Source organism: Siphateles boraxobius, unplaced genomic scaffold (genome assembly GCF_051911475.1).
Source record: "Siphateles boraxobius isolate OS27281-9 unplaced genomic scaffold, OSU_SipBor_1 41, whole genome shotgun sequence".
NCBI classification, from domain to species: domain Eukaryota; kingdom Metazoa; phylum Chordata; class Actinopteri; order Cypriniformes; family Leuciscidae; genus Siphateles; species Siphateles boraxobius.
Genome location: NW_027509042.1, coordinates 20,784,774 through 20,808,839, shown reverse-complemented (window position 1 = coordinate 20,808,839; position 24,066 = coordinate 20,784,774). Strand labels below are relative to the sequence as shown.

At 40.3% G+C, this 24,066-nt stretch overlaps 1 protein-coding gene across 1 annotated transcript; it reads left to right on the top strand.

The window, feature by feature from the left end:
- The first annotated feature begins 5,952 nt into the window (after nt 1-5,952).
- dzip1l (DAZ interacting zinc finger protein 1-like) lies at nt 5,953-23,826 on the top strand. The gene is made up of 16 exons (XM_077198914.1): nt 5,953-6,000; nt 9,980-10,531; nt 11,092-11,176; nt 11,347-11,471; nt 12,150-12,308; nt 12,508-12,636; nt 17,109-17,171; nt 17,256-17,402; nt 19,073-19,103; nt 19,213-19,272; nt 19,368-19,501; nt 19,784-19,973; nt 20,108-20,285; nt 20,423-20,625; nt 21,770-21,903; nt 23,145-23,826. The coding sequence occupies exons 1-16, from the start codon at nt 5,974-5,976 to the stop codon at nt 23,289-23,291; spliced, it is 2,364 nt and encodes a 787-aa protein (XP_077055029.1). The 5' UTR covers nt 5,953-5,973; the 3' UTR covers nt 23,292-23,826.
- Nucleotides 23,827-24,066: the final 240 nt, after the last annotated feature.

Genomic DNA, 24,066 nt, shown 5'->3' with positions numbered 1-24,066 from the left:
GCAGGAGACTGGAGCTGAGGAGGACCAGCGGAGGCGGAAGACGCAGGGAACAACCTCTTCTAATTAATAGTCACTCACAGAGGCCAGGCACAGCTCACTCTTAATGCTGTCACCTCTCTGCTCTCCTCCATGCCCTTATACTCCACGAGCACACCCACTGGGACGGACATTGCCGGACGTTGCCACTGTTGCCTAGGACTAGGGAGGAGTTCCGAAGTGAGTGTGGTAACAGGAGTGAGGATGGGTGGTGACAGGATGATGGAAATGGGCTGGGTATAGGGTGTGGCTGAGTCAGCGAAAGGGCATCCATGTATTATGGCCAGAGTGCAGGTGGTAGGTCCCACTGACAGCAGATAGTCAGGATAGACAGGAAAAGATAGTCATCCAGCCCACTCCAGAAACATGTCTTCAAGGTGCCGTCAGTCCAGGTGGCTGAGCGCGAGGAACTTGTTCACGTAGTCTTCCAGAGGACGGACATCTTGTGCAAGGGAGAGGAGAAGGTCTTCAGAGGAGACAGCTAAAGGGACGGATGCTATCCAATTTTTTACTCCATTCTTCTGTCACAGTGTGGGTTGCAGCAAGTGAGAGTAGATACAGGATCTAGTAGCAGCAGTTATATTTAATAACAAAAGAACCAAAAAACTAAAAAATGCAAGAGAAATGGGAGAACAACAAGGATAAAGCAAAACCTACATAACCAGTAGGCCTAACTTATATAGCCCATTGACAACTTCCTCGTGAGACAACTAACCCCATTCTTCCCTGTATGTTCCCCGGTATATGTGAGGCTTACTTGAAACTTAGTCATACTTGTAAATAAAATAAAAAAGAGGTACTAGTCCTGACAGCGAGACTGTTAGTATTGTGTGAAAACAGAGCTGTGCAAGTCAAGCACCTCATTAAACAGACAGTGAAGGATGAACTTGCTCAGAAGGGGCCAAAGCAGCCAGGCAGACAGCAAGAACGGGATCTAAACATACCTTAAAGAGAATCTGTTCAAATACACATTAATTGGTTATCAAGCTAAACTGATTTAGAAGACCATAGATTTCTTGTTATTTAGATAACAGAATATAATATTTCTTTCCTTTGTCCATTTATTTACATGAATTCTTTTTTTTTTCACCCTCATGAATTATTTTGCATTTATTGTTTAAAAACCATCAAATTACTTTGCAGTTTATCTTGGGAAAGCGTGGTAAGATTTGAAATTGTGAACTGATGAATTGTTTTTCTATCTACATGCAGGTATTTATTGTAATTTTAATAAAGTGTTGTTGTATATATGTGTGTATTCTATATTTGTATATGCTATATCCATATATAGTTTTATTATTATTTTAAAAAATATATTTATTTATTTGTTTGTTTGTTTGTTTTTGTTTGGCCAAGTTTAGACAATTACTGTGGGGACACATTTTCATAATGCTCTGCTTTCCCCACCACTATTATTAAAATAGTAATTCAATACCTTAGAATACTGTATGTTCTACTTATAGCCTATATGTTAAAATATATGTAGAAACAAAATTAGAGTTCATGTGTTTAACTCACTTTTAGCAGGAAACCTTGTCACCATGATCTCAGACGTGTTGCATACTAATTTGTGGCGCCATCTTGTGTTCATTTACATTGTTGTATGCCAGTTTCTGTATTATAGTTTCTAAAAGTTAAATAAAGAAACAACATTTAAGATTATCTTAAAGTATCGACAAATTAACATGATTGTTATTTGACAAAAGCATATCAAATAACCGCTAGTATGCGGTGGACTGGAAGCACATTTCCCTTACTGGTGATCAATCTAATCTTGAAACAGTTCTCTGTCCTCTCCTCCGCCACTTTATGTTCAAATTTGAGGAAAAAATATAACCCAACATTTATCCGATTGATTTTATATTCAACTGTTTAGATTGTTTACTTTCACAAACAAAAGTTAATATAATATGTTACAATATACAAGTAGATGAACTAACAAATGAAAACTCCTGAAAACTGCCTCTTTGCTTATTCTCAGTTTTGGCAACTGAGGTCATGAGTCAGTAGTCTCTATGGCAACAGGAAGCGCTTCTCTCTTAGCCCCGCCCAACTTAACTTCTCCTTTCAATGTTTAGCTTGAAACTGCCATCATCAATTGCTCCGGTTTTCTTCTTAGGCTAATTGTTGTGACCTTTTATACTAGAGACAAAGGTAAGTGTCTGAAATCTCTGTGCATTAACTATCACAGTTAATAGTTACTTTTGTGTACAGTGTTATTGGCGTTGTCAACCGTTGATCACAGAAACTGTTTACACAGGTTACGTTACACATTTATGTCGTTATATTGCTATCGATTTATACCGTTGTACTGTAATTAATAAGGCTACAGATCGGTCAATGACAAATAAGGACATCCGAGATGATTAGATGATTAAAGCAATTTAAAAAAAAAATCTCATTTAAATCTCATGTCTCACTTCTTTGAAATGTGTGTCAATCACTGATCTATAAAGATCACCACTGATGTCCATGTAGACTACCGGTAGTTACAACGTTTAAACCATGTTTTTTAGATTCATATTTAATGACTGTAGTCAAGTGGAGTAACGTTAATTAAGTAGGCCTAACGTTAGGCTTTGAATAGGCTACAAACATTTTCCAAAACGCAGTGCTTTAAGTGGCCCAAAAGAGGTGCCGGTACTATTATTATTATTATTAATTTTTTTGCTGACTATTATATGCAGCAGTCAACAGACTACCTTATAAAAAATAATAAATCCTTTTATTAGTTTATGGATCTGCTTGAGCTAGAAAGAGCTACTGAACATAAATAAAATGTGCAAAAGGGTATTGGAAAAATACCCTTAGAAAGAGCTATGTACAGTAGAAAGAGCTACTGAACTTAAATAAAATGTGCAAAAGGTTATTGGAAAAAATAACCTTAGAAAGAGCTACTGTAGAAAGAGCCACTGAACATAAATAAAATGTGCAAAAGGGTATTGAAAAAATTTTGAACAAAATGTACATAAAGTAATTTATAAAACATAATAACCATAGTGTTCATTGTATTTGTATTTTAACCGAGCAGCTATGGTTGCGCGTTTCACTGTCCCTCTCTTAACGTGGCTTACTGTACTAAGACAGTGATATTAAAAGACCAAACTCAGTACACATCATATTAATAAACCATACTATGTATAAAAAATAAGATGAGTCCAAAATATGAACGCAACGCGTTTAATTACACGTTAAGCATTTTCTTCCCATAGAAAACCGTTATAAGAAAACGCTTAACGTGGCTTTTAATATCACTGCCTTAGTAGCCTACAGTAAGCCACGTTAAGCGTTTTCTTATAACCGTTTTCTATGGGAGGAAAACGCTTAATGTGTAATTAAACGCGTTGGCTTCATATTCTGGGCTCATCTGATTTCTTTATACATAGTATGGTTTATTAATATGATGTGTACCGAGTATGGTCTTTCAGTATCACTGTCTTAGTACAGTAAGCCACGTTAAGCATTTTTCACGTTAAGCGTTTTAGAATGTTCCCCTCTCCGGACCACGTTGGTTGACACTGACAGCGGCAAAAACGCCGCTTTTCACTTACAGTAAAACTCAAGGGTGTATGGGTAATGTAGTCTCTGCTCTCGGTGGGTCGAATTAGGAAGCATGCATTGTGAAGGGCGCTCTGAAAAGCGACAGCGCAGCCAAAGGATTAAAACAGATGTGCAAATGAGCGTACCGGTACGCTAAAAGCACATTCTAGGACGGAGAGGTGGCGGTACGCTCAAGAGCTGTATTTGGAAGTGGCGGTACTGAGTACCGGCGCGTACCGGCCCACTTAAAGCACTGCCAAAACGATTTTAAACTATGGAAAACACACCCTCACTAGCCACTTTATTAGGTAGCCTACACCTTGCTAGTACCAGGTTGGACCCCCTTTTGCCTTCAGAACTGTCTTAATTCTTTGTGGCAAAGATTTAACAAGGTGCTGGAAACATTCCTCAGAGATTTTGGTCCATTTTGACATGATGGCATCATGCAGCAGATTTGTCGGCTCACATCCATGATGCGAATCTCCCGTTCCACCGCATCCCAAAGTTGATCTATTGGATTGATATTTGGTGACTGTGGAAGTCATTTGAGTAATGTGGAGCCATTGGCATGTTTTAGAAACCAGTTTGAGATGATTTGAGCTTTGTGACATGGCGCATATCCTGCTGGAAATAGCCATCAGAAGATGGTAGCCTACACTGGTCATAAAGAGATGGATATGGTCAGCAGCAACAATTCTCAGGTAGGCTGTGGCATTTAAACAATGCTCAGTTGGTACTAAGGGACCCATAGTGTGCCAAGACAATATCCCCACACCATTACACCACCAGCAGCAACCTGATCCGTTGATACAAGGGAGGATGGAACCATGCTTTCATGTAGTTTATGCCAAATTCTGACCTATACCATCTAAATGTTGCAGCAGAAAATGAGACTCATCAGACCAGGCAACATTTTTCCAGTCTTCTATTGTGCAATTTTGGTGAGCTTGTGTGAATTACAGCTTCATATTCCTGTTCTTAGCTGACAGGAGTAGCACCCGTTGTGGTCTTCTGCTGCTGTAGCTCATCTACTTCAAGGTTCGATGTGTTGTGCTTTCAGAGATGCTCTTCTGCAGACCTCGTGGTTGTTTGAGTTACTGTTGCCTTTCAATCAGCTCAAACCACTCTGGCCATTCTCCTCTGATCTCTGGCATCAACAACGTGGACATTTTCTCTCTTTTTTTGACAATTCTCTTCAAACTCTAGAGATGGTTGTGTGTGAAAATCCCAGTTAATAAACAGTTTCCGAAATACTGACACCAGCCTGTATGGCACCAACAACCATGCTATGTTCAAAGTCACTTAAATCACCTTTCGTACCCATGTTGATGCTCAATTTGAACTTTAGCAGCACGTCTTGTCCATGTCTAAATGCATTGAGTTGCTGCCATGTGAGTGGCTAATTAAATATTTGCATCAACGGGCAGTTGAACAGGTGTACCTAATACCTAATAAAGTGGCCGCCTATATATATATATATATATATATATATATATATATATATATATATATATATATATATATATTATAAACATCATGTATGGTATTTATCGTGATTTTTGAGTCATGAATACCTTTAAATTTACTTGGGGTTATATTTGACCTGAACACAATGTTTCTTTTCAATAAAAAGTTTAAAGTATGTGACACCGTCATGACTCATGAGCAAGGGTTCCTCACTGTTGTTTGTTTTGGTCACATGACATAAAAGCTGCATCCTGCATCTTGGTTATGCCACACTGGCATTGATCTGATTTTATATTTTCAAACCAAAATACTACTAGCCATTTTTTTCTTAACAATACATAATAATAAAATAGTATGCCAAACTACTTATACCAGCATTTTCTTTAAAAAGAAAAAGAAAGCAAGAAAAAATCAGAATTTAATTTAGAAATTTAAACCATGTTGATCATAGAAAAAAATTTATATTCAAGTATTTTTTTAATGAATTTCATTTGAATGCCTGTTTAACAATGTGGCCTGATAAAGAGAAGGCTTTGTGTTTTAATAAAATATAATGAGAAATTGAAATTCTCTGAAAGTTTTTGATTATATCACATTATCATTATTTGATCATTTAATTGCTATTAACATAAGATGATACTGATTTTGGTAAATCAATCAATAATACCCAGAGAAAAGTACAATATTACTATTGATTGCTTGATGCAGGTAAATTGCCTGGTAAGCTGCTGAGATCGTGCAGTTAGTTAAGTGTAAGACAAGTGATTTACAGGCGTGGCTGGTTGTCTAGAAACGGGGAAGTGAAATGCTATAAGCTGCTTATCAGAGGGGTTGTGTTTTGAGTTGCAGAGAGACGGTTTATTGTTGATATGTAAACTAAGAGGCATCAAACTCAGTTCAGACACTATGACACTGTTTCATAGGAGCGAGATGAACCCTTACCAAGAGCATTTTCAGGTAAACAGCCGAGCAGATTTGTATGTGCATCTTTGACTGTTATAAAGAAAATTGCTCTTTAAAAAATAGGAGTTCTCTTTCATATACAATACCCACTTAATAGATCTATGTTTGGTTCTGTTGTTATGGCTGATATAATTAATGTAGGCCTGCTATGCCAAGGCTAATGTAGGCTATATCATATCTACTGCACAGAGGATAAGAAAGGTAATGCATTTTTTCTCTCTTTCACACACATTATATATATTTCTCTATATATATTTAAAATTTTTATTGAAATTGAAAATGACTTTAACAGTTGTCATAGTGATGGACTTTAACAATATGTTGTCTGCCATATGCAGAAAATAAAAGTATTTCCTTCACTTGTTATAGCTAAAAGAGGGCATGTGCCTGTGCGTTTGTATATTATGGGAATAATATTGTCACAGTCCTTGTCTGCACCTGTCTGTCTTCGTCGACACTACACTACCCAGTATCCTCCTTGTCTCCACACCGTGACAGAAGAACCGACCAAGAAAGAAGGAACATGGAGGACTACATTTTCCAGAATGGTCAATCGTTGGAAGACTATGTGGAGATGTATCTCGACCTTTTCCAAGACGCTAACTGGAATGAGGAATCTCTCAAACAGCAGTTCTGGAGTGGGATGGACGATCTACTCGCCCAGATGCTGCTGTTGGGAGATCTCCACCTCACTTTCATCGAGTTTGTCGACCACGCCTTGTGGGTGTGCAGATCTTCCCTCACTGTGGGAGTCGTCGAGTACAACGAGAACATGATCTCCGACTCCCCAGGACTGGCAACACCTCCAGCAGCCATCACTCTGCCCACTCCAGAGGTCCCGTCCAGCACAGAGCCTTCGCCGCTGGTCCCGTCCAGCACAGAGCCTTCACCGCTGGTCCCGTCCAGCACAGAGACTTCACCGCTGGTCCCGTCCAGCACAGAGCATTCACCGCTGGTCCCGTCCAGCACAGAGCATTCACCGCTGGTCCCGTCCAGCACAGAGCCTTCACACTTGGTCCCGTCCAGCACAAAGCCGTCACCGCTGGTCCCGTCCAGCCCAGAGCCTTCACCGCTGGTCCTCGACCGGGATCCGATGGAGTTAGACTTAATAGACTTTTTCACAGAGCCTTCACCGCTGGTCCTCTTCCAGGATCCGATGGAGTTAGACTTTTTCACAGAGCCCTCACAGCTAGTCCCGTCTAGCCCAGAGCCCTCGCCGCTGGTCCTGTCCAGCCCAGAGCCCTCGCCACTGGCGCCGTCCAGCCCAGTGACCTCTTCACTGCTGATTCCGTCCAGCCCAGAGACTTCTTCACCGCTGGTTCAGTCCAGCCCAGAGACCCCTTCACCGCTGGTTCCGTCCAGCCCAGAGACTCCTTCACCGCTGATTCCGTCCAGCCCAGAACATTGTGCTTACTCAGTCACTCTCCCCATTAATTTTTTTTGGGGGGTGCCATAGGCCCCGAAGGGTCTTCTTTGCCGTGGCCGCCCGAGGGGTCTTCACTGGCGTGGCCGCCCGAAGGGTCCTCACCGCCGTGGTTGCCTGTAGAGCCTGCTCCGCCCTGGCCGCCTGCACGTCCTGCTCCGCCCTGGCCGCCTGCACGCCCTGCTCCGCCTGCTCAGCCTGTCATAGTGATGGACTTTAACAATATGTTGTCTGCCATATGCAGAAAATAAAAGTATTTCCTTCACTTGTTATAGCTAAAAGAGGGCATGTGCCTGTGCGTTTGTATATTATGGGAATAATATTGTCACAGTCCTTGTCTGCACCTGTCTGTCTTCGTCGACACTACACTACCCAGTATCCTCCTTGTCTCCACACCGTGACAGAAGAACCGACCAAGAAAGAAGGAACATGGAGGACTACATTTTCCAGAATGGTCAATCGTTGGAAGACTATGTGGAGATGTATCTCGACCTTTTCCAAGACGCTAACTGGAATGAGGAATCTCTCAAACAGCAGTTCTGGAGTGGGATGGACGATCTACTCGCCCAGATGCTGCTGTTGGGAGATCTCCACCTCACTTTCATCGAGTTTGTCGACCACGCCTTGTGGGTGTGCAGATCTTCCCTCACTGTGGGAGTCGTCGAGTACAACGAGAACATGATCTCCGACTCCCCAGGACTGGCAACACCTCCAGCAGCCATCACTCTGCCCACTCCAGAGGTCCCGTCCAGCACAGAGCCTTCGCCGCTGGTCCCGTCCAGCCCAGAGCGTTCGCCGCTGGTCCCGTCCAGCCCAGAGACTTCACCGCTGGTCCCGTCCAGCACAGAGCATTCACCGCTGGTCCCGTCCAGCACAGAGCATTCACCGCTGGTCCCGTCCAGCACAGAGCCTTCACACTTGGTCCCGTCCAGCACACAGCCGTCACCGCTGGTCCCGTCCAGCCCAGAGCCTTCACCGCTGGTCCTCGACCGGGATCCGATGGAGTTAGACTTAATAGACTTTTTCACAGAGCCTTCACCGCTGGTCCTCTTCCAGGATCCGATGGAATTAGACTTTTTCACAGAGCCCTCACAGCTAGTCCCGTCCAGCCCAGAGCCCTCGCCGCTGGTCCTGTCCAGCCCAGAGCCCTCGCCACTGGCGCCGTCCAGCCCAGTGACCTCTTCACTGCTGATTCCGTCCAGCCCAGAGACTTCTTCACCGCTGGTTCAGTCCAGCCCAGAGACCCCTTCACCGCTGGTTCCGTCCAGCCCAGAGACTCCTTCACCGCTGATTCCGTCCAGCCCAGAACATTGTGCTTACTCAGTCACTCTCCCCATTAATTTTTTTTGGGGGGTGCCATAGGCCCCGAAGGGTGTTCTCCGCCGTGGCCGCCCGAGGGGTCTTCACTGGCGTGGCCGCCCGAAGGGTCCTCACCGCCGTGGTTGCCTGTAGAGCCTGCTCCGCCCTGGCCGCCTGCACGTCCTGCTCCGCCCTGGCCGCCTGCACGCCCTGCTCCGCCTGCTCAGCCTGCTCCGCCCTAGAGGCGTCCTGCTCCAGATCAGCCACGCCCTCGTCAGCCTCCAGGGCGCCCATCCCATTGATGTTCTACGGCGCGAGGTTGCGCCTTTTTGAAGGGGGGCGTTATGTCACAGTCCTCATCTGCACCTGTCTGTCTTCGTCGGCACTATACTACCCAGTATACTCCTTGTCTGCACACCGTGACAAATATCTCTTTGAGACAGTGGTTCTCAATTGTGTTTTAGAATAGGGAGGAAAAAAACTGAAAAACCTTAGTCCCTTCCTTTTAAAAATGTATAATAAATAATAAGTAAAATGAATAATAAATAATAATAAATTAGCCTATCTGTTTTAAGCTTTACTGAAAATGTAAACCGCATGTTCTCTCGGGGTGTCAATGTTTTGCCTTCATTATTCTGTAAAATTTTCTACATTGCTGAATATGTAAAACAGTTTATTAGTCAAAAATAGTATTGTAAATGCCTCAAAGAAAATGAATAAAAAACGTGATACTTTAAAACAATGCAATAGTATGTGATGAACAGTCTGGAATTTAAGATGTTTTTCAATGATACTAGTTAAATGTTGTTGTTTTTTTATGTTGTGATTTTTTATGTTTTTGAAAGAAGTCTCTTTCTCTCTCTTTTTAACTTTGATTTTTATTTGAATAGTGGAACAAAAATAAAAAAGAACTGAACTGACAGATAATCATGGTATCATGTAAAATCCTTTTCATGCAGTTATATTCATGTTAGTGGTTACTTTCTCAATAGAAAAAAAGAGAGACATAAGAATATAAACTAAAAAGAAACAATGTAGGTTAGAGAAATAATCTTATGCTCACCAAGACTGTGTTGTTTGCTAAAATAGTAAAAACAGTAATATGGTTATAGTTTTCCAATTTAAAATAGTTGTTTTTCTAGTTTATTGTATTTTAAAATGTAATTTATTACTTTGATTCCGATATGCTGATTTGGTTGTAATAACTAATCTAGAAATAATTTTGTTTTCTCTCTTTCTTTTCCCATCCAGCCTCTGGTTAGGAATCACCACATCGATTCATCTTTGTATTCCAAACCTTTCACCATGTTGGGCCAGTTCTCCCCTGCTGTGTCCCCCACACCACCCTGGAGCCCAGCACACCAACTTCAGCCCTTCCGCTTCCGCTCACGCACTGAGCCCATAGACTGGAGGCGTCTCTCCGCCCTTGAAGTGGACCGTGTTGTGCAAGAGATAGATGTCAGTGTGCTTCAGGACTTCATTATGACCGTAACGTTCTGTGCCGTGGACGGCGAGCGGTGTCCAAACTGCCGTGGGCCTGCTGACCCTTCTTTGATCAAGCTGCTTCGTATGTCTCAGCTGAGCACTGAGTACCTGCTACACTGCCAGGACTTCCTGAGCGCTCAGCTGTCAGGACTGGAGGAGCGTCTGCAGGTGTCACTGTCTCTGGTCCAGCGAGGAGAAGAACAATGTGCAGAACTCGAAAAAAATCTGCAGGAAGCCAAGCTGGAGAATCGACGTAGAAAGAAGTTGATCAGCACTCAACAGCTCCTCCTGCAGGCCAGTGCTAATAATTATCACAAGGTGGATTTCTTAAAATGTTGTACACATTAAGAGCTTTCGAAAAGTCTTTTTTAAAATGGTACACTCACATTCAGTACAGAACAAAAGTTTGGGGTCCATACTATTTTTTTGTTACTTTGAAAGAAGTCTCTATGCTAACCAAGGCTGCGTTGCGTATATTTGATCAGCAATACAGCAAAAATAATAATATTTTACTAGTGTTGGTAATAACTGTTTTCTATTTCATATATTTTCAAATGTAATTGATTCATGTGATTATTATCAATGTTGAAAACAGTTGTGCTACTTAATATTTTTATAGAAACTGATAATTTAATAGAATAATTAATATTAGACCGTTCAAAAGAACAGCATTTATTTGAAATAGAAATCTTTTGTAACATTGTACATGTCTTTATGGTCGTAGTACTGAGCCCAAACTTTTGAATGGTAGTATATCTGTAGGCTAATAAACACTCTTTTTTTTTTTACATCATATTAAGGCGAACTGCCGGTTTCGTGCAAGAGCATAGTAATCATAAAACCAGTTCTAATGTTTTGATCCATTTTCCTTGTGAAAGTGCCAGTTCTGTGAAAAATCATTTGTCAACTACTCCTACTTACAAGCACATGTTCAGCGAAGACATCCTGAGGTCACAGATGCAGGTTGGTGAGAAAATGTGTGTCCACTCACTTTTCAAATGAAGTTTCATAAAATTTCAGATATAGTAAGCTAGCACTTTAATTTCACCTGATAAATATGTTTCTATGATGTGGTAAAATAAATAAAGAATATTTTGTCAACTCAGTATCACTTGTGCATGTGTGTTTCTCAGAGAGGCAGAAAAAGAGGAAAGTCGAACAGATGGAAGATGGGATAGAAGAACTGAAGGAGAGACTGAGAGTGACACAGTTGCAGCTACAGGCAGAGAGAGAAACGGACAGTTTGAGGCGGCAGCATGTGAGTTTGTGTTTGAATCAAGATCCAGCATCACATATAGCTCTAAACATCTTAAATAACCCTATTGCCTTCTACTGTATGTCTATTTCCAATGTTTGGTACTTGCTGAACATTTTAATGTTTTTATTTAATTTAATTTTTTTTGACAGTTTAGTAGGCCTTATAGTACAGGAATAGTTCACCTTAAAATTTCCAAGCTGCTCTTTTCAATTAAAACAAAAGTGGATGAGGACTTGCAAATGAGCATTATGGGCTTTGAATGGCAATATCTGATTGGAATTTGCATTGTATTATTTATCAAAATGTTTATTGCGGGAACTCAAAAGTTTTGTGAGCGAACCCTAAAGCACTGAAATATAATTTCTCCTCCCAGTAATACTGAGCGCCTTAAGGGATGGAAAGAAACACACAAACATTTTGTGAGCAAATGCTTCTCGCAAAAGTTGCGTAAGCAAACGACAGTTCAGATCAGAGGCTAAAATCAGTTTTGGGAAATGCCTTTTATTTCTAAATTATGACAATTTTTGATGTAAAAATCATACTAACATTATATGGGCATCCCAGGAACCAGTAATAATCCAGTTCCTGACCCCTTTAAGCACTCCATATGAAATACCAGTTTAAGTACTTTTTTGTAAAAAAACAAAATTAAGAAAATATATAAATGTATTCTGCCAGGAACATGAAGAGCAGCAAAGGAGAGAACAGTCAGAAAAACAAGTGCTGGAGAGATGGAAAGAAGAGAGAAGAAAATTTCAGCAGGAAATTGGAGAGCTGAGGCAATTGTTTCTCCAGGAGTCAAAGGACATGGCAAGCAAGAACTCATCCATTGAGGCTGTGAGTATACACAAGTTTAATAAAATGAACATTTTAAACTGTCACCAGTAGATGGAGACAGATCCTCTGCTATGTATTTCTACCAGCCATTCAATAGAGGAGCGACTGGAGGTACAGTAAGATGTTTTTGTATGATGGGAAAGTAGTTTAGTATTGTTGTAATAATTTTCTATGTTATTTGTCATTGTTTCATCTATAGAAACTGCTGGTGTTGCAGAACAAAGAAGTAGGTCTATTTAACAATGTCAGTTTACAAGAAGAGATTGACCATGAGAAAGAAATGAGAGAAAACAGAGAGAGAGAGCTGAAAGAGATAATGGCAAGAAAGGTAAGATTTCTCTCCTTGTTCATTGAATCATGCATAAGTAATTAATACTGTGGACTTTTAAAATGAATGGAAACTATTATTCAATGTCTTCTAAACTGTCAAGGAAGGGATTATACAAATACTGAACAACTCTTAGGCAAGTATATATACAGTAATATATATATATATATATATATATATATATATATATGTGTGTGTGTGTGTGTGTGTGTGTGTGTGTGTGTGTGTGTGTGTGTGTGTGTGTGTGTGTGTGTGTGTGTGTGTGTGTGTGTATAATCACCCTCACCAGCCACGTTATTAGGTACAACTTGCTAGTACCCTTTTGCCTTCAGAACTACCTTAATTATTTGTGGTATCGATTCAACAAGGTGCTCAACTTGCACTTAAATCACAGTTCTTACCCGTACTAATGTTTAAATTGCAGCAGATCGCTCTAACACAGATCGGTTACTAACTTAACCTCTGTTCCCTGAGATAACGAGACACGCTTTTGGGGAAACTGTGTTTTCTCAGAATTCTGAAGCCTGATTTGTTAACATTTGTGCATCTGCACAAACCTATGGCATTTCAGCTCGCCAAAATGGGCGGGTCCGACTGCCTATGTAAGTCGGTGACAAATGCCATTCTATCAGAATCTTTCGACTGATAAGCGTCGACTCGTGTGCAGCTGTATACCTTACAGAGTACGCAATGCTCATTTCCGTTATCTCAGAGAACTGAGGATCATACTTTGGGGAACGATATACCGTGGCGCCGTGCTATGAGCACAGAACAGAAGCTGTCCTACGAGCCCAGTCCTATGGCACCAATACGAGGGCCCTTGGAAGCACAGGCTAACTTGCGAGGCTCAGGGCACAAAGCTGTAGCCTCAGCAAAAACAGTCCAGACCTCTATTAGAGGTGCAAGACAGTCAAGGCGGACAAGATCCTTGCCTGAAGGGCAGGGACATCCAGGTTATAAAACCTAGCAAAGGTAGACATCAAAAACCAGTCGGATGCCGCACAAATATCCCCAATGGAGACTCCGCTGGACCAAGCCCAGGAGGAGGCCATCCCCCTAGTGGAGTGGGCCCTCATTCCAATGGGGCATTTAGAGCCCACTGAGTCATAAGCCAGGGCTTTAGCATCAACTATCCAGCGGGACAATTTCTGCTTCGTAACTGGCAGCCCTTTAGTGGGGCCTCCGAAGCACAAAATAGCTGCTCTGACTGCTGATACTGGCTAGAGCGCTCCGCGTAAGTTCTGAGGGCCCCGACCTGGCAAATAAACGAGTAGAGAACACTTTAGGTACTAGGGCTGCAACTAACGATTATTTTGATTATTGATTAATCGGCCCATTATTTTTTCGATTAATCGGATAAAAGTTTTTAGAAAATTTAATTTGATTATTTGTTTATTATAACTAAATGAAACCCTAAATCAGGGTATTTATGTGTAAAAGTGTACTTTAAAAAGTGCAAAAGCCACAAATTGAGTTTTACTAATATAATCTTTATTTTTTACATTTTAAACCTTAATATATTGATAAATTAAATATAGAAAGACTGAAAACGAGCATGTGAACGTAGTAGAGCCACAGTAGATTGCGTTTGAAAAACAATTAAAACTTAATAGTAGACAAATGCTATAAAAAGAGAATGGAATGGAGGTACGCAGCAAGCTAACAGGCTTGATTAAAAGGACAGGAAAAATTATGCATTAGTGCACAAGCATTCGCTGAAAACCACTAACTACAGTGACTAAAAAGCAAACTTTTACTGTTACTGTTATTAACTGCCTTTATATTAAGTGCTTCACTTTGTAAACACCGTTTTAATTTCTTTGGTAGCGCTATTTTAATCCATAACTTATGTTGCGAGCGAACCGATTGCGCAACCTGATGCTCGAGACAAAATAGATCTAGTGTGACTGTCCCGAAGTTAGTAAACAAAGCTGTTTACACAGTAGCATTGTTTTCTCAGATCGGATAGCTATCTGATCGTGAAAAGACCAGGTGTAAATGCCCTCCAAAACGCATTCAAGACGGATTTGAATCTGATCGCTCAAACCGCTTCAGGAGGAGATCTGAGACTCATTCCAGACGAAACTCGACAAGTGTAAATGCATCTGGTTGTTGAAACTATATGTAAATTTTACTCCTCCCAAAAATGCTAAAAAATAAACATGTGAGAGCGTGTTATATAGGCTACATGTAATGTTATAGGCAGATATGATGGCGCTACTGCAACACGCATCACTGCAGATGAGAAGCTGAACATCTATATATTCATTGATTTATATATTTATTTATTTGTTGGTTAATTCGTTCGATTAGTTTTATCTTCCGCTTTTTTCTTTCTCTTTCTCGAGCTTACTCCACTGCCGCCTGCCTCCGCCATCTCGCTGAATGCTGCAGAGAGGCAGAGCCGCTGTGCGGGAAGCACGTGACATAAAACTAGGCCAGCTATTGGCTATTCGCTACTTCTCCTGCTGTACTGGCTGAGTAAAACCTCCGGTAGCTCATTACTTCCACACTTTGGTCACCGCAGATTTAAAATATTTACGAAATGAGCCGCTTACGGCAAATAAAAGTTATTTAGCAAGTAATCTATGACTAAATTAGTTGACAACTATTTTAATAATCGATTTTAATCGATTAGTTGTTTCAGCCCTATTAGGTACGTATCCATACCTGGGTTTTGGGATGACTTTAAGATCGTTAGGCCCAAACTCCAAACAGGAAGCGATCAATGAGAGCGCCTGCATGTCACCCACACACTTGACCGACGCTAAAGCTAGCAGAACGGAGGGCCTTGAAAGGCCCTAAGGACTGTGGACAGGTCCTAGATCAGAACAATATGAGGGCAAGGTAGGTTATGCCTCCTGGCTCCCCGCAAGAACTTGACAACTAAGTAATTTCTTCCTACAGACTGGCCTGCCACGAGAGTGTGATTCGCTACGATGGCCGCCACATATACTTTGAGCATGGAAGGGGTATGACCCTTATCCAGCAGCTCCTGTAAAAGGACAGAATGGTTGACACCTCAGAAGAGAATTGATCTTCTTTTCGTACTCCAGTCGGAGAAGACAGACCACTTATAGATGCTTAAAGGGTATTGATGTGTCTAGTAGACTGCACTCTGGCCTCCGCTATAATGTTAGCCACCCTCACAGGGAGCTGCAAAGGCTCCTGTTGAGGGACCACAGATGTAGGCTCTACAACTCGGTTGGGCATGTCAAAGGGCCCCTTTTGCCTGAGAGATAAGGTCTTTCCTAAGAAAAGTTTGCCACGAAGCTGTTGATGACAGCTGTATCAGCTCGGGGAAACATGACTGGTTTTGCCAGAGTGAAACCACCAGGATGACTGAGCATCTGGCCTCCCTAATTCATCTGATGACCTGAAGGAGCAGAGAGATAGGGAAAAAAACTTATAGGTGAGCTTTGGGCCATTCTTGGGCCAGCACGTCCTGTTCCCTCGAGAAAAATAGGAGGTATCTCGCTATATTGTAAAGATACCATGATCTTATGCCTGCTTGGCGATTTATGAAGGCCACCACCTTCATGTTGTCCAAACAGTCGAGAATGTGGTGAATAGAATACCGCCATCACCAGAAAAACTGCCATCATTTCGAGGCAGTTGATATTCAGGCATTCAGGGATTGCTGTAGGCTGGACCAGGAGTCAAACGGCGGTCTTCCCTCGCACAGAGCTCCCCAACCTGAGTTGGAGGCATCTGTCATGACAACCTTCCTTCTGGAGTTCAGTCCCAATTGAACGCATGTTTGATATAGGCGAAGGTCCTTCCAAGGAGTCACAGCTGTGACACAGGGAAGTTTGCGCCTCAAGGAGGACCGTCGGTGTGTCACAGCTCTGGCCCCTTGGAAGGAGGCCAAGCATGGAACGGAACTCTGGCTTTTAGTCAGTACTACAGAGGCTGAATGTGGAGCAGGCCCAATGGTACCACAGAGGAGGTGGCTGACATCAGGCCCAGCAACCTCTGGAAAGCTTTGAGGGGAAGGAAAGCCCATACTTTGAAATACGCCACTAGCCGCTGAATAGTCAGTGAACATTCTGGCATGACCCAGGCCCGCATTCGGGGCGAGTTGATAACTGCCCCCAACTGGCATTGGTGCTCCCTGGTTTTCATGGTGCATTGTGGGACTTTTTAGGGAGCGAACGTTTCAGTGCACTGTAACAATTTTGCGATTGAGACAGCCCTTAAAATTTTTGACTCTCTGATTGAGATGCACCCTATGTATACATACCGTAATGCATTCAGTTGCTGCCATGTGATGGCTGATTAGATATTTGCGTTAACGAGCAGTTGAACAGGTGTACCTTATAAAGTAACTATATATGTGATTGTATCGTTATAGAAGGTAAAATATATAAATATATGAGACTTTTTAGTTCACATAGTGCTTGCATTTTTAGATATTTAACTTTTTATATTTAATTATTCATGTTCCGTTTTTGTTTTGTTTTTTCATTCAGAAAAGTGAATGGAAGAAGAAATACCAGGAAGCACAGAACAGACACCAGCAGAAGCAAGAAGAGGCAAGTCTTTCTGGAATTGCACTGTCTTGGCTAGATTTTTGGCTACATCTCATCACGTCTGTGATTTGTATGTGTATGTCACAGCTGAAGAGAGAGAATGCCAGGCTTTTGGAGGCCTTGTCTGTAGAGAAAAACTCTGGCTCCAGTTTGAAGAAACTTCAGCAGCAGGTTGTCTCTCTCTCTTCTCAGTTGAGACAGAAGGACAGACTCATTAAATCTGCGGAGGAGAAGGTTGGTTATTTACTTCACGATCACAAACAGTGGAAGAAAGTGAGCAATAGTTTCATGCAACTGTCAGAAATCGTTTCCTTAAAGGTAAAGTTCCAATAGGGGGACCAAAAATAATTGCAAAAATAATGTTTCCAGATTCCAAAGGTTTCCCCAAACTGACCTACTAGCCCTCCTGCTTCGCATCCCAAGTTTATTGCAGTTTATTGCAAACAGTTTATTGCAGGCCATCCTGTAAAAAGAAGCACCACAGTGCTTACACCTTGGCCAACCTTCAAACTAGGGATGGGACGATTACCGGTTTCACTATAAACCACGATAAAATGTATTGACGCTTAGTATTATCGTTTAAAATTCAATTATCATTTAAACCGTGTTTGATTATCGCGATTTTAATAACTCACTATAAATCCTGTCCAGCCAGCAACAGTCTGTGGCATGCGCACAATTTTATTTTATTTTTATTCGAGAAGGAATGGCAGAAGGGTGTCGACCATGTTGGCGAGATTTTTCAGCCTTTTAAGAGGACCAAATCTGAGGCGTGGTCATATTTTGGCTTTTAGAAAAATCCTGAGGGAAACTTAATCGACGATGGTCACTCTGTCTGCAGAACATGCTCAAAAAAAGTCGCTGCGATAGGGGCAAGTTAAACACTTCAAATCTGCCGAGTCGTCCTGTGTGACCATCACCCACTGTTGTATAGCGAACGCAAGGCAAGTTAACTTTGATCTCAATACTAAAACTACATCTGGGAAATAATTGGGCACAAAATTTTGTTTTGAGTTGAAATATTTTATCTCACTCACTTGAAATAAACTTGAAGCTTCCGCGAAGAAAAGTTTGCAGCAAGTGTCTGAGCTAAAGACGAATGAACAAGTTCAAACCATAGACTATTAAGAGTGACATTTAAGAGATAATAATTTATATTCATTGTACACTTATTACACCGATTTTTTTTTTATCACATAATTACGGGGACATATTGAATAGAGATTAATGTCTCTATTCTTACCTGTTAAATCAATTTTGTACAGCGTACAAAACTCGTCCAGACAAGATGATCACATCACTAATCATCAAATTCTGTGAACAATAAATCAACTGATTTAATTTTCAATACAATCAAGAACGGAGATGCAAGATGACAAGTTGTATGTGAATTAATTGAGAGAGCGCGTCCGTTGTGATACATGGATGTGCGCTGTGTTATAATATGTTGCTATTGACGACGGTCATTATAAGGAAGGAAATGCAACAGAATAGAATCTTAGTTTAAAAAGTGCATAGAGCTGCTCGTTTTATTTATTGTTTGTTGATTTTAAAATATAAAACGTGTTGAAATGTTTTCAGTGTGAGCATCAGTTCTGTTTTAACACTTTCATCTTGTTTTAACAAAACCGTGATAATAATGATAATCACGATAATTTTGGTCACTATATTCATGATATGAAATTTTCATACCGTCCCATCCCTACTTCAAACTTATCTCATAAGCTGTGATATTATTTTAAAGGTATTTTCAGTATTTTCACATTAAAAAATTGCACACTTTATCTTTAACTATATTAATTCATAATTAGATTATTAAAGTGATTGTAGTTATTGTAAAATTATCTGCTGATGTCTTGATTCTTTTTACTAATTATCTTTCTAATTGATGCTTTATCACACAGATTAAAAAACGGTTGGTCATTCCAATCTCAGGTAATGAATTATATCTATGTGGACTTACTCATTGCTTGATTGAATAAAATATTGTTGGTTTGAATTAAGTTTAATCTGGTTTGGCCCATTTTTCTCTCTCATTTGTTAGTTCCAGTGGTTTCTCAGAATGCCCAAGATTCTCCCGAGGAGCTGGAGGAGGAAGGGGAGAGTATGTGGTTCAGTTGTTTCTAACTACAGTATACTGTATGCATACACCAATCATGCCATTATGTATTTAAAGCAAACTTGTGCATGCACCTCCAGGCCTGAATGATTCAGATGAACCCCTGTGGAAGGTTATAAAGTTACACAAAGGAAAGCCAGAGCTGATGAGAGAGTCTAGACCCATTCTAGAAGAATCACTGGAGGAAAAACTGGAGAATATGGGACTGCGGAAGGTAGAACACATTGCAGACACAAATATTTACATTTGACGTGTGGCAAAAGGGAGTAAAAATTGTAAATAAAACATATCTTTTTAGGAAATACAACATGATTTAATTCAAACTGTAAGATTGATAGTCTTATCCCGACATACAAAGCGAATAGTAAAGTAAAGAACTCGTCTTTTGCGAGTTTTCTGTTTTCTGACAAAAAAAGTTAATTTTGGACCATGGACACATGCATATTATGTAATTCAAAAACATTACTTAGTGGTTTAAGTGATGATGTTTTGGCAGGGTACCAAGGGCATCTCTAAGCAAACATTTAAAAGTCTGAGTGTTCTGTTGACTGGTCAGCGGCAACAGAGATATAGACAGCAGCCAGACCTTCAAAACCATAGAGACAACTTGGTACATGAGGTCACCAGGCGAGTGAAAAGCCTACAGAAGAGCCACGGGCAATTAACACCCAGAACTTCGAAACCGAGTGAGCAGAAGTGTTATTTATCATGCCACCACACTACCCTTATTCATACATTGTTTATCTTCTTTCATATCATGTTCTAGTTGATTGCTACTCATCTGAACCAAGATCAGTCAATCTTGTATATTTGTTTTTAGGGGGAAAGAAAAATTCAACCCCAGGGAAGGAAAAAAGGCTCCGATCTAGTGAGGGCTCAAAGCCGTCCATTCAGAAAGCCAAGAGACTACAGCCAAAAGCACTTATTCCAATACCCTCCCCACGCTCCAATGCACCTCCTCAAATTCAGACTCCAAAAACACAGCAAAAAAAGAACAGGTATACTTTTTCTTACAATTGGAAAACGTTCAGAATACTCAGGGACAAATGAAAATTAAAACATGAAATAGAATTGTGAGAGGCCAAGCAGCTTTTAGCTTAATATCAGTCTTTAATTAGTATATTTCTGTCTTCAGCACACCACCTTTCAGTTCAGATGAGGATGAGACAGTTGAGGACAGTGCCTATGTTACCAGCTCACGGGCCAAGCCTTCCACCGCTGTCCGCCTTGTTCAATCAGGATCACTGATGAACCCAACAGCTGAGCCTGATTGGACTGATAGTGAGCTTTCAGAGGCTGCAGACACACCCAAACTCCACAAAACTCCCAATCCACATGGTGAGCAAATACCAAATTCCTATAAATATTTATTTATTTTAATCACAACAAGACCATTTGGACCTAGTCTGAATATTGAATATATTTAATATATATAAATGATGTATATGATCACCGCTCCCTGACATCTATGTCAATGTGCAAATCATATAGCTAAAATAGAGTTCTGCAGTGATGATGTATTTTTGTAGGCCAACCTAGAAGTTAGCATCATCCTGGTTCCCTTGAAAAAAAAAAAACAATAGGAAATTTCTAATGGCTTTTGGATTATTGCAGAAAAAAGACCTGTGACCAACAAAAGTTTGATTCTTGCACATTCATGATAATCTTCACAAATGAACGCAACTTTTGTTTTAATTTTGAATCCTAAATACAATCGCCAGAAGTAAAAAGCTAAACGTAGGCTGTAAACAAAGTACATCACGGTCGCATGACTTCAGCGTCACCACCATTAAGCTTCCGACAACTCTTTTAGTCTTTAAAACAAAACAAAAACATTCCCTGAAAGTTTGAGTTAGATTGGTTTGCAAGAGCACAATTATAAAAAGCAGACTAGTGAGTAGATGCGTTTACCTGTTCTGCATGATGACATTTAATGTCCCCTAAAACTTATGTAATCCCATTTAGCCACTTGTTAACAACCACCTTTTTCAAGATGAGTAAAAGCTTTAAAAAAAATCATAAGAGGGTATTACTTATGTATTTCATGTTGTGAAATAAAAACGTTAAAATTTATTGAGCTTGTATTAACCACAAACCTTATGTCAGGCATTTAATCAAAAAGCCGTTTAAAAAAAACTATTGACTTTAGGATGATGGAATCGAAAGTGCTAAAATGCTAGCTCGCTTTTTGGGTTTTGGCTTACAAAAATGTATCATCATTGCAACACTCTATAACAAAAGAATAGACTGATTTTTTTTTTTTATGTCACCTACTGTGCAGAAATTTGTATTTAAATTCTATATTTTATCATAATTAATAACATTTTGTGGATCAGGGTGAAATTTCTTTGAATTTCCTTGCAGGAAATTCCTTCCTGTCATTCCAATTCAATGTCCTGTGCGATGTGGAGAATTCAGTTTAATTATAGTTTAGTCTACATTACAGTATTAGTCAGTTAACATGAATGGTTTATGATTGCAGGTTCTGTTGTCCAAACACTGACAAGAAGTTTGGAAAGACAGCTAAGCACACCAGTCAAAAAGCCTGTAGGCGGGACTAGAGTTCTGCCACCATCCAGCCCCTCCCCTCGCCCTGCCATTGTAAAACAGAGAGCGGTAAAAAAAAAAATTAGCTTACATATAAGCTATTTCCATACCTATTGAAATCTTGGAGCAGAAATATAATTTGTTTTTGAACATTGGGTCTCATTAACTAACCATGCGTACGCACAAATTTGTGCGTGAATTCTTCTTGCGAACGTTTTCACGAACAAATAATGATCCATCAATTACTTCCATTCTAAAGTTTATTCTAAATTTGCAAAAAAAAAAAAAAAAAAAAAAAGAAACTGAAAACACTCATACGCAAAAATCACATATTATTGGTGGCCTTATAAACATGTTAAGATTAAATTTTAAACATAGATATAGATATTAAATATATTTCATCACATATATACTGCATGCTAACCAGTCCTACTTGACCAACTCCTAGCCGAACTCGAACCGGGGTCTCCAGTGTTGGAGGCGGGCACGCTAACGACCAGGGGAGTACGGTTTACTCGCACCGCAGAGGATTTTTCTGGCCGATTTAAATGTGCTCTAAGCGATGTCATGCGTTTTTTAGGCCAAAATATTTTTTGTCACATACAGCAAACATCTCCTCACTATCCGCTAGCTGCCTGTCCCCTGAACACACTGTAAAAAAACGCGGTCTCTGCAGACACCCCAGGCTCCAAAAAAAAAATCTGGGCTAACCCGCACCACGAAACATAACAAACTGTTCCAGCCAATAACTGACAAGAAGGATTTGGGGGTGGGGTTTGGGGGGTTGGTGTGCGGATGAGGAGGAGGAGGGAGGGTCTAGCTACCCTCCGTTTTGTTTGACAATACTTCGAACGTCAACAAGAAGTGACGTCACCCAACATCGCTTAGAGCACCTTTAACATGTAGAATCAGCATCGGGCCATCGGTGAGAGAGCGAACTCTGATTGACTGTTCAGTTCAGCGAACGAGTCAGTGCTTGAGAATAAGAGCAAAAGTGATGAAATCAAACAAAGAAATCATGACGGTAAAAACAGAAGGCTGTCTAATTTTACATCATCTTACCTGAGCATTCCACTGCGCAAATACTTTCATAATACAGTAACATGAGCATAATAACAAGTGAGGGTTACACGCACAGCTCTTACTTGGCTACGTCGGTTACATAAGCATGTGCTTTGAATTGGGCGTAAAGTTTTCGTGAGAAGTTCAAATGTGTATATAAATACGAAGTGTGTATGCAATTATTAGTGAATGAGACCCATTGTCTTTAGAATTTGATTGAATGGCTTTGTATTATACCTGTCTTCTAGCTGTCTGATGAAGATAGTGATTTCGAGCTGTCCTCCATAGAAGAGCTCACAGCAAACCGTGCTGGAGTACGCAGAAGTTCAGAGGTCGTCGGAACCTCGGGCACCAGTGCATGGAGTTCTGCGGCCAGTAGACCAGTAGTGTGGTGATGATGTGTGATCTGACCTGTCAAATAAATGCATCTTTTCACTCCAAACCCAAAATTTATCTTATACTCGTATATAATTTACAAGCGCATGTACAACAGCAAAAAAAAAATCTAATTGTAGCCAAAAATATGAGCCATTATTTGTTTGTGTGCTGTAGTATAACCTTCAGACACTTTGTTTTTATAACCTGTACACTTGATAGTGACAAACGTAGTCCAAGACACATTTAATTTTTAGCGGCCAAGCAGGAAGGAGTACAAATTTTCATTTAGCTTTTTATAGTAAATTACCATTGGGTTTCAAAATCTTTTTTTGTGACTGTGTTTATAATATTTAATTATAATAATTGATATTTGAAAAAAATCTTAATCTTATATTGAAGGCTTTCATTCAATCGTGAATATATCAAATATTTGGGGCAATAATTATATGGTTTCTGTATTGGTGAAAATGAAAACATTACTCATGACCATATGAAACATAATTTAAACAAAATCCGGTTAATAAATGTCTGAAGGCCCATTTACACCAAGAATCGTAAATATTACTTTCTGTTTATTATAAGTGTGCTACAGTTATGTTGTCTGCAACTTTAAATGCTTGTTCTCTTTAAAGTCAGGTGGATTCTGATTGGCTGTCAATTTGTTTGCTCATCATCTGAAAAAAAAAATGCATTCTGAAAGTGATTCCAACTACATAGTTCTTCATCTTTCAGTTTTTAAAGCAAGGCATGATCATAATTATAAGTATGCTTATAGCCGTAGAAGTAACAATG